The sequence below is a fragment of the Cystoisospora suis genome, assembly GCF_002600585.1.
Source record: "Cystoisospora suis strain Wien I chromosome Unknown contig_5978, whole genome shotgun sequence".
NCBI classification, from domain to species: domain Eukaryota; phylum Apicomplexa; class Conoidasida; order Eucoccidiorida; family Sarcocystidae; genus Cystoisospora; species Cystoisospora suis.
In genome coordinates, this window is record NW_027158767.1 from 1 (window position 1) to 11,486 (window position 11,486).

The window sequence follows — 11,486 nt, forward strand, 5'->3', positions numbered from 1 at the left end:
GTTATTGACATGTTTCCGCGTCTTTACGTAGTCTAGGAAGGGATTGGGTTACTGCCGTGTTGTGGATGCGTGTGTCTTTATACATGTATACAGAGAGATGTCTGGACAGAGACTTCCCTGCAGAGTTGTCCGGCTTACGGTCTATGCAGGGTCGATATCAAGTTGATCCTCCTCGGGAGGTCATCATGCCCTCCTAGCAAGACATCTATGTTTATGTATAGATACAAACGTACACCTATAGAGATAGATACAGAGATAGGAGTAGTTGCGTGTGCACGCACGTGGACTAAAGTCTGACATGGACGGTATCTGTTTGCACTCATAGACGTTCCAGCTATGCTGCCTTGAATACGTGTGAATAAGTTATCTACTTTCTTCAATGGTTTTCCATGATGGAGATTGAGAAGGCAGAGCGAAAGAAAACGAAGGCGGTGTGTTTCTCCGAGTGTATGTACAGCCCTTGTCAACATGTTGTGCGTTGTCTTGTTTTGTCTTCCATGAATGCGAGTGTATCATCTTGTTCTTCTTCTTCTCCAAGGACTTCATTTCTGAATGAAAGTCTCCAAGCAGATAGATGTTGTCTTCTTCTCTCCTTTGCTGTTCTTTTCTCAGGGACCTCTTTATTGCTGTCAGAGTAATATGGATCTTCCGAATGTCATTGGCTTTGGTGGGAACTGTGTTGTCTTGTGGGATATCACCGATACGGATGTTGTCAAGACTGCTTTCGGTCTCAAGAGCTAGCTGGCTAGCCAGCTGGCTAGTTTGTGTCGAGTAGGGGCGCTTTTTTGGCAGGCTAGGGCCTAGGGAAGCATAGGATGACAACAGTCGGGTAGTTCCTCGAGTCGTGGGCCTAAGGTTTGTCAGGTCTCAATTTATCGTTGTAAGTGAAAAAGAAAAAGAAGAGAAGATCAAAAGACTCCTGTCGAGGACAACGATGGGATGTAGTTGAACATTGTTGGTGATTACGAAACAATGAGATTCTCTCCTGTTTTAACAAAGACGTGGATTCTTTTTTATCCTCGCCACTCGAAATCCTAAAGAGAAATGCTAACTTGGAAAGCAAACGGGGGACATCTCAGTGACACGGGCGACCGAGAGAGTCAGGGCAGACTCTTCGATACACCGTCGATGGCTGCGGGAAGATCCGTCCCGCCCAGATCAGAAGCTCTCTCTCTTCAGATCTTTCTACTGAGACACCGGCTCTTGCTTTCTTTTGCTTCCCAGAGAGTCCTTCATTTCCTGTTCTCGTGACTACAGAAAGGAGTTTCAGCTCTTGTTAGATTCACACAAAGAGAGATAGAAAGCTGGTAGAAAGATGATAAGGCTGAAGGCGCGCCGCGCAACAAATCTTCAGCCTTTGTGGCTGATCGGATAAGAAAAACAGTAGGAAGAGGAGGGAGACGAATGACGAGGTTCTTCTGTCTCTTCTTCTCTGGTGTCGTTTCGATGGTGCTAGTAAATCGGTGTTTCTGTACACCGCCTCTATTCGATCTATACGAATAAGCCTTGGCTTGGCTGTTCCTCCTTAGCTGAAAGAGGTCTACGGGAAAAGCCTGTACGGAGCCCTCCGCCCTGAACCCTCTTTGCTCCTCGAGCAAGCCTGCTTCTGTTTGCCAGGGAAAGATAGAGCTCTGACAGATGATTCTTTAGACTGTTCGGAGGAAGCCCACCGGCAGTTTTGTGTGGAGTACTAGACGCGTCAAGAAGGCACGATAAACAGAGACCGAGACACGGACAGCAAGGATCCACTGCGGATAAATAGGGATGGCCGGGTGTGTGTGGCCTCTTAAAGGTGTCTTTACTTATTGCTCTCTAGAAAAGATAGATGTATTACACATACAGAGAAGTGGACGACGGAGGAAAGAGGTAGGGACAAGAAGAGTCCCATTCTATCTTCTCGATATAACGCAGCCATTTCACTTCGTAGTATCCCCTCCTTTATCCCTTCTCTGTCTGCTGCAGATACAGCCGTTCCTCTGTCTGGAGGGTTTGCGCATGAGTGGATAGCTTCGTCACCAGATCAACTGACCCGGATGTACGTATCCACATACATCCGGTTCAGTTGTCCCGCATGAAAGCGAGGTACAGGGCGTCAGTATTGGTACGGGGAGACACGCACTGTCAGCTGGACCTTTTCACCTCAGGTAGAGAACAGTAATATGCCGGCCGGTGCCGCGACTGCTCGGGCAGCTGGCTAGTAACCAGTGGTTGAAGTTGAAAGGTGGTCGCCGATGTCAGCAAGGGCAGCAGCGACTGCTCCAGGAACATCCAATACCGAGTGCCCCCCAGTCTCTCCACACTTTGGGAAGGCTTGCCCAGGACACATACATGTGCATACATACAGACATGGACAAACAGGCACACACACATACATGGATATCTCCACCAGGGTGGACCCCCGAAAGGAGGATTACAGTCCCCGACAGCCTTGTAGGGATCAAGACTTCATTCTCACCACTGCCGGACGGGATAGTTTGAGAAACATGACAAAGCCTTTTTTTCTAGCCCGCGGGAAGACCAACCCGATCCTGTTGTTTTCTGTGCGCAGTACTTGCCCAAGGTGCTCTCGAACAAGCAATGAGACTGTTCTCTCTCACCACGACTGCTGCAAAGTGCGAAAGTAGAGGTTATGAAGAGGAACGACCGAGGTACGGCCGGTTTTCTGAGACAGCAGCTACTCTGTCCGGGGGTTAAGGTGACTTCTTCCGAGCTCTATAGTAACGGTCTTCACTAGTGTCCCCTCCAATCAATGCGGCAGACTCCGAGTGGTCTAGCATCTTCCTTAGTTCTGACGCCATGCCTCTCACGTGAACACTATCCATGTATGGAGTAGTTCTACATTCCAGCGAGCGAGAGAGCCTCAGAAGTTGGTCACCACTGCGCATGGGCCGCTTGGACCTAGCTGATTTGGTTCTAATGGCCATGCCGAGACTCGACAGAAAGGAAATGGTCGGTGTACGGACCGTCATCTCGCCCAGTCAATAGACTCCGGAGAAGATGAGTGGCAGGTCTACACCCGCTTCGTCCTTTCTAGTCCATCCCCGCCGTGACGGGCTAGAGCAGCAGCAAGCGACCGAGACGTTCGCCTGTCACTCCGGTTTTCAGGACCTGCGCCTCCCCTTCAGGCGCACGGGCGGGGCACAGAGGTGCTTGAGTAAGGAGTGGAATCTCAGCACAGCGGCTTCGGCTAGTTCCGGAGCTCTCACTTCGAAAGGAATCGAGGCTTCCCTCCTGGTTGGGCTTCTTCCAAGAACCATTTTGAAGGCTTATATGAGGAAACATCTCCGCAGAAATTGCATGAAAAGACCTATAGAATGTCCGGAAAAGAAGAGGATCTGATCCGCGTGTCTTTCTGTCTGCTGTCCGCTCTGAAGTAGAGAGACAGGACCTCCACAGTTCTTGTCTTGATGTGTATCACGCCCTTGACGTTATGGCTCTTCCTCTCTCTGCTTTCTCACGGAGAGGACGAAAATTGGGTCTTTTCATTTCCGTCCAAGTTGACCCACCATTCATCTCTCTCTTCACACACAAGACGGCAAGAATGCCAGTGGCATGGCACCCGCCAGCTAGTAGACAGTTTGGTGGAAGGGTCTTTGTGTAGAGGATGTATCGCTCTGTACGTGGGAAGATCTCTCTTTTGGATCAAATCTCACTACACTAGGCAACCGTCAGCGACTATCTATCGACAAGTGAATGGCTGGGTATTACGACTTCATCGCGTGTCTGGAAGAAGTCTTCCCCTGTTCTTGATCGGTGTGTCCACCATACATTCTTCTACTTTCCTGGCGTTTGATCTATTTCTTTTTTCTAGCTAGCCTTGTAAGAAATTTAGACATGAGTCAAAGCGATCAATTGACATAAAGAAGAAGAAAGAATACTGGAGATCTTTCTTTCTGAGAAGAAGTCTTTTCTCACCAGGCAAGCCGGTTCACGCAACAGAACCCCCAAAACGCACTTATCATTGTTCTTACGCCATATCTCTTTTCTTCACCTTACTCAGGAGACTTCCCGCTTTCTCTTCCATTTCCATGCGCGAGAAAGCCTTAACACAGACGAACCACACCGTGCATCGCCGCGACCTAGCTTCACATTAGACGTCCATTCATCCACGAATATCGATACCTATACATGTCCATGGATCCACGGCCATACTAGCATTCATTCAGTCAGTCCATCATCCTTCACCCGCCTTGGAGCACTTCTCAGTACACATCTTATAACTACTCAAAACATACTAGGGGGGGAGATTAGTCTTATGATGATTTGTATGTACAGTCCCCGCTCCTTCTCTCACTCTCTTTCGTTCTCTCTCTGTCGCTATCATGCTGGAGCTCTCTCTCGCTGCCCTTATCAATGAAGAGGACAACCAGTCTGTTCATCGCTTCTCTGAGATGCCTCAGCAGCTCAGCTTCGTTCCGACAGGACCAGGGAGCGAGAGAGAGGGGGGGGGGGCGAGAAGAAGAGACTTGCGAAAGTTACTTGAAATACACAAAGAAGAAGAGATCTTCACGTACATGCCAAGGCACATGTTTCTCTCTCTCTATGAAGGCAACTAACTACCTCAAAAAACACGAAACAACTTCTATTCTTCTTCATCTGCTTCTCACCCTCAGTCAGTAGGAGAGAAGAGAACCAAGATTACGTATACACGATATGAAGCTTCCTTTTATCTCGGGGACTCCCTTCGCTTCACCAGGCAGTCCATTTGAGGGAGACCAAGACATGTATCAGTGCAGCATCTTCATTGTAGGTCGTACCTAACGATATACATATATATACATAGGAGAGGAAACTGTATGTACATTGATGTTATGTATGTATACAAACCACACATTCACAAGACCTACGTGGACAACATGCATAGACGTACAGAGAGAGAGAGAGGGTCACCCGTACGTCTATTATGACAAGGAGAGTCAAAACAGCATGCAGCTCTTCTTCTCTTCAAATGCTCTTCACTCTTTCCCCCCTTTCTCCACTCTCTAAGAAACAAAACCTTTTCATCTGTCACAGCTGTCATCCTGTCTTCTTCTTCTTTAGCAAACAGACTCAGAGAGAGAACTGCTGCTTGAACCTTCTGCCCGGTCTTTTCGCTTCAATCCATCCTTCCTTGATTGCAGACTTCTCCGGGAAAGAAACGTCACCTTCTTCTTCTTCTTGTGAGAAAGACGTTCTTTAGTTCCTGGTGAACGGGTTGGGAGTCCCTATCCCTCCTGTTCCAAATCCACCTGGTCTCGTTGAGAATCGATTGTTGTTAAGTAACGATGCTGTGCTCCCCCCGCCTAAGACACCCATCCCCCAGCAAGGGATGATCTCAAGCCACCTAAAGCTGTCCCTCTGCCAACTCCACCTGCGAGGCTTCCGCCTAATGATGCTAAACTGGTTCCGCGTACTCCACCAGCTAATGAGCCTCCAGCTAGTCCTCCTTGTGCTGTTAACCGCTGAAGACTTCCGCCTATGCCCCCAGCCATCGATCCTCTCACCCCCCCTGCAAGACTTCCCGTAACACTTCCTGGTCCTCCGAGGACTGCTTGAGCTAACTGTTGAAGGCGAGCTAGCTTCTGTTGTTCATTGGCCATAGTTCGTCTCTTCGTTTCGATGTCTCTCTTTAGTTCATTCATCTCACTTTCTGCACGATTAAAGCGTCTTTGCTTGTCTTGTTTGTCACTTTCTGCTTCACGTAAAGCCGCTCTTTCCACACGTAAATCTGACTCGATTTCATAGATCGCGGCATTCTGATTGCTACTCGTCGCCCCCGTTAGACCCCCCCCATAGGTGCCTCCCATGCCTGGCCCCCCACCCGCCATACTTGCGGCTCGAGCGGTTGCTGTCCTTTCATTACTTAACTTCTGTTCTAAAGCTCGAATCGTTCTTTTACTTGTTTGAACGACGGCCCCCGATTGCTTCAGCTCATTCTCCGCTTCGAGGTACTCCTGCTGCTTGCTTTCTAGCTCACTGGCAAGATTCACGAGCTCAGCTTCAAGACGCTCGAAGACCGTTGGATCCGCAAGAGACTTGATTTCCTTCGAAAGAAGATCCAGCTTTCTCATGAGATCTTGGGTCACTTGGAATCTCTGTCTTAGAGCTGTATTCGCTTGGCTCACTTGCTGTTTATAAGAGGAAAAGAACTGAAGCATATCATTCATCAGCTGTACATTGAGCTGTTGTAAAACTTCCCGATTGTTGAGAACACTCTGGGGGAGGGTATGTAAACCATCCATGAAGACAAGAGCTGTTCTCTCGAGGCTAGCTATATCGCTACTCAGCTGCTTAATGCTATCTTCTTGTCTTTGAAGATTGATTTGGAGGTCATGAAACGCATGCGTCAGTTCGCTGAAGACCTGATTGAATGATAGACGATCATCTAAAGCTGTTTGCGCAGCTATCGCTGCTTGTTCTTCAAGATGTGCGGAGGCCTGCAAGAATTCTTGATAGCTCTGTTCGAGTTCACCTGCTTTCGATTGAATATGTGAATAGTCCGTAGCGAGATAGGCAGCTGTCGATTCTAAGAGAGATAAGGCTTTTGTGTGGAGTTCTTCGATCACATAGGTCAAAGCCAACATCTTCGCGTCGATTTCCTGACTAAAACTGATCACTTTCTCGTTCGAGTCTTTCACATTTGCCTCATAAGATTTCCAGTAATCTGTATACAGTCGCTGCTGGCTTTCAAAGAGAGGTCCTGTAGGAGCGGCGCTTAAAGCTGTATGGCATCGATTCAAGAGGTCGTCCAGCTGGTGTGTTATAGTCTCTCCATTGGCTGTTCTTTCTTTTATAATCATAGCCGCTTGAGCACTCTGTTCATTTGCATTCAATGCATGCTGTAACGCTTGAAAAGCCGTTCGTAGATCCTGTTTGCTTGATGACCCCCCTGAGGTAGCTCCGCTCCCACTAGAGGAAGAAGAGCTAGAAGATAACAAATTCACACTTCCCCCTCCTGTGCCAGATGAGGAGGAGGTGTAACTCTCTGAAATGCGATCTAGAGCGCGTTTTTCTTCATTCGTTCGTTCAAGAAGTTGCTCGATGGTGAAGAAATTCGAGCTGATTACTTGGAGATCTTCATCCAATTTCTTGAGGCCTGCTTTGGTCTCTGTTAGGAGTTCGCTAATCACGTTATAGTGTTCTTTGCCTTCTTCGGATCGGCCTTTCTCTTGTTGGAGATCTCGATGAAGCTGTTCTAATTCGGCACTCTGTTGAGCTCTCAGCTCGGAGACTTTTTTATCATAGAACATCTTATGCTCATCTTGAAATTGCTTGAGCTTCTCATTGGCCTCAGAAACAACGGCGGCTATCTCTCCTTCGTGACGGTTCTTCATATTTCGTAATCTTTCATTCGCTTCCTGTTCAAAGGCGTCTTCTCTAAAAGGGACATACACCCGAGCTGTCGCCGTCGCTGCCTCTGCGACGGGTCCGCTCTTTCCTTTTCTATTCGCATCTCCTCCGTGTTGTGACGACGTTTCCTGCGGTGAAGACGCCGAGCTCGGAGAAGAAGAGGGCTGCTGTTCATGTGAAGAGGGGGAAGAAGAAGGATAGGAACCCCCAGACATTTCGCTTCCACTTCGACTATGATGTCCGTCGCGCCCTTCACTGGGGGGTGAAGTGGAAGAAGAGCCGCTTCTCTCACCTTCGGATTTTCGAAAAGAAGATTTCGACCCAGATTTCAGAGCTGCTGCGGCATCGAGGACATCTGAAGGGATATGTACAGGCCGACCTAAGACTCTAGAGAAGAGGTCTCGCGCCTCAAAGATCAAATCGAAATATCGACGTCGTATACTCTCCGGTAAAGCTGTGAAACTCCCTCCGAGCTCGTCTCTCATAAGTAGAATTCGATCCATTTCTTCACATAGAGCTTCCAATTGGGAATGACGTGAACTCTTTCGGAAAGCAGCCTTGAGATGTTCATATGGTAAAGAGAACAACGCGGAGAAATGACGACATCCATTTCTCCATCCTTGATTTGCTGCACGCTTCACCATAGCCACAAGACTTCCTTCCACCGGGTGTACATACACCGGAAAGAGGCTCATCCCTTTCCATGAGGAAGAGAAAGAAGAAGAAAGAGACACATTCCTGCTGTCAAGGAGGGGGGATGACGACGGGGGGGGAGATGAAAGAAATGAAAGAAACGAAAGAAGAATGAACGACAAAAGAAGGCTAGTAAATTTCGATAAGCCTCCTCGGCGATTCCTGATATGAAAGGATCGAGATAGAACGGAGAATGGCATCGTGAGAAGAGGGGGAAGAAAAGAGAAAGAGGAGGAAAAGAGTGATGTGGCCGTCATCCTTCTGCTGGTCGATCTGTTGACGGGCAAATAAAACAGGAGGGGATCTAAAGAAGAAAACGAACCAACACAGAGACAAAAGAATCGAATCGCTGTGACACTTCGAAAAGAAGTGAAGAACCGAAGAGTGACTGAAGTGAGGCCTTTACAAAGAATCGATGGAGAAAAAGACTGTGTGGAGAAGCTAAGAGAGAGATGGGAGAAGGCAGTAAACAATCACCTCACAGTGAAAGGGAAAGAAGAAAAAAGAGGAGATGAAGAATGCACTGACCATGTACTTGAAGCCGCTGAGACTTTCTCTTCTCTCTGTAGAAATGAAGGAAAGAAATGGATCTGATAAAGGAGTAAAGAGATACATATGTACAACGGATGACGGGAAACAGATTTCCACCGTACTCACACGTAAAAGTTTCGTCTATGCTGTATTCGAGGACCGGACAACACCAGGAAGAATTCGGGTGTATATACACCTCACGGCCATCGTTCAGCATCTTCATGACTTTCGTGTCTTCAAACTCTCGTGTGTGTGCAGGAAGACCGAACGACCGCCATTTTATCTCTCTCTCTGAGCTAGCATGATGTTTTGACGATTGTTTCACATCTCTCAGAGCAAAGCAGAGAGAGCTCCAAATCTATATGCTTGCAAATAGATACAGTAAGGAGACGGCCTCAACCACAGGCTGCACCTCGTGTCTAAAAGGTCGGGGGAGTTCAGCAGAAAAGAATCAAGAAAAGAACATTCTGTACAGCTTCTCTTATTCCGTATACAAAGAGAAACGCATCCACCAAGCGATTGAAGCTATTTCGGCTAGTAGTGGGAGAGGGAGTGTATTCTCCTGAAAAAAGCTCGTCTTAGAAAAGGAGAGATTTCTTGAGACCGATCAACAACTGAAGGCCACCACTGCTGCTACTGAAGGCGGTCATGAATGAATGAGGCCTTATGCGAAAGGAAAGAGAGTAGGAACTTGTGAGAAATCGAACGAAAGAAAGGAGGTGTGAGAGAAGATAACCCGTGAGGGCATACGTGAATGAGACGATACGGTGTACATACACCGGAGCCGCTAACGGTTAAGGGAATCGTTTCTTTTCGTGACAGGTAACGACGAAGACTCTCTACTCTCCTCGGCTTCATCCACAATATTTCCACTTAGCAATAGATTGAATGGTTTGTGCTCGATCTTGTCCACATACGGAGTTGAATATCATAGGTTTCTTTTCTCCCCACGTACACATGATGACCGGAAAGATACCAACATAGATACCCGAGAGAAACAGACTCCTTAGGTTGCTTCTGACTTACCTCGACGACGTCGTCGTTTCAACTTCCTTGGTCAAAGCTCACTCCTCTCTCGAAAGATGAGAGAAGAAAAGAAAGAAACCCGCGAGAAAGAACAACCCAACCTAGGACACCTGGATAGCTGAATGAAGTCGACCCTTCAGCGCGGCTTCTTCTCTTTCTCTTCTTTTTGGTTCGTATCGTACCGAATGGAGTATTTCCGTGTTATTCTTTTTCAAGTCTTGAAGACCAAGTGAAAAAATTCGGAGAGGGAAGTGAGAGAAGGCAGAATGAAGAATGAATGAAGCCAACTGAAGAGAGAGTGAGCGAAGAGAAGAGATTTCTTGGGAAAGAAAGGAAATCTCTTATGAACTTTGAAGAGAACGAAGAAGATCAACGCGGAGATCCATCCGCTCTTAATCAATCTTGATCGAGGAAATAGAATGAAGTCACAGCTTCTTCTTTATTCTTCCTCCTTCATCGTCATACTCGCGAAGCCATAGCAGAGACTCCTACCTTTGTGAAATAGGTGAGGCAGGATTGCTGAACCTTCATCTTCTCTTCTTTATCTCAGTTCAGTCTTCTACTTCTCCCGGCAAAAGGGGATTTCTCTCTATCAAATAGTAAGAGGAACCTCTCTTTCTTATTCAGTCGGCGCCTCTTTCATCCTCGTTGTAGTCGTTCCAGCTGCAGTTCTCCAGCGGTGGAGAAGGTCGGCCAAGAGAGGGAGAGAGAGACGGACAGACGATGATGGTGATAGGGTTTGGGCCCCGGGCACCAGGACTCCTCCTCGTACGTACCTACTCTCAATCACACAGTGTTTTGTATGTACCTACACCCCGGTCGTCTCTCCCCCGGGGTGTACATACACCCGAAGAACCAACCACACACAATGGACCCTAACCCCCCCCCCTCGGGTCGGGCAGAGAAGTAGCCAAATGAGAGGCGGCGGTGCGGCCAGCCAGTGTGACGCGGCGGCGGCGCGGTTGTTGTTGGTTTGTTTCTCATCCCAGATCGCAACACACCCGACAGTGAAGGGAAACACATTTTTAATCTCCCTTCCTCTTCTTGAGTACCCCCCCGATCAGAATGTACTAGTTACTGTTGATGTAGAGATCGTACTTCGTACTGCTACAATCAGCCGCGAAAAGGACAGTGCTACTGTGACCCCTGTGGAAGGTCCTTTTCTTCCACGCCTTAGAGTTTCTGAAAGAGGGTTCATAATAGGGTAGATTGTTTCTTGGTGCCATTCAAGGATCAATGATAGAATATCTGTCTATTCTTCCTTTCACCCACACAAGGACACAGGGAGCGATTCGACCTATCTCCGCAAACGCTTGGTCGGCGTGAGGAGGTATGAGGGTGTTGGGAAACAGAGAAGAGGGACAGAAGTATCTATCTAACTAGGCCTTCTGCAACTTAGCTGGAAAGATTTTCCAGCCGAGAAGACTTTCTTCTGTTTTCGCAGTCAAGACCTCTCTCTAGAACCCTTTGAGAGAAAAGAGGAAAGGAGAGACACACTCCAATGATGCCCGTGACGGGGGGACATGAAATAACTCCGATCTGCCTTGAATGTCTTTACGTATCCGTATCTATCTCTCTGTGATCTGTCATTCTATATCTAGCCCGTAAAGACGATGAGGAGAAAAGAGAGGGAAAGCGGCAGGATGGAGGGGAAATGCCGTGAAACTTCTCATCTATGACGTCTTTACTCTCCTCTTACCACCATCCTGATACGAGAAGACGGAGAACAGCCACTACCTAACACACCATCGACGAACCACCTCCTTTTCCTGCCCGAGGGGATAGGATTTTCATCTCTCCAGTTCTCAGCAAGTGACTCTCTTGTCTATATTCTTCTTCGTCATGATATACTTCTCATCAGGATTTCTGAGTCAACAGCTATCTCAACTCCCCTCTCTCCAGGCAAC

General features: G+C 47.8%; 2 protein-coding genes across 2 annotated transcripts; one reads left to right on the forward strand and one right to left on the reverse strand.

The window, feature by feature from the left end:
• Positions 1–612: 612 nt before the first annotated feature.
• Positions 613–2,694, forward strand: CSUI_009751 (uncharacterized protein; the record flags this gene model as incomplete). Its single annotated transcript, XM_068069860.1, has 2 exons — positions 613–667; positions 2,549–2,694. Coding segments are annotated over 2 exons (201 nt in total), but the record flags the coding sequence as incomplete, so codon positions are not given.
• A 1,063-nt stretch (positions 2,695–3,757) lies between these two features.
• CSUI_009752 (uncharacterized protein) lies at positions 3,758–10,467 on the reverse strand. Its single transcript, XM_068069861.1, has 2 exons — positions 9,580–10,467; positions 3,758–8,326 (listed from the first exon to the last, which is right to left on the reverse strand). The coding sequence occupies exon 2, from the start codon at positions 8,277–8,279 to the stop codon at positions 5,283–5,285; it is 2,997 nt and encodes a 998-aa protein (XP_067918164.1). The 5' UTR covers positions 8,280–8,326; positions 9,580–10,467; the 3' UTR covers positions 3,758–5,282.
• Between the last annotated feature and the right edge of the window lie 1,019 nt (positions 10,468–11,486).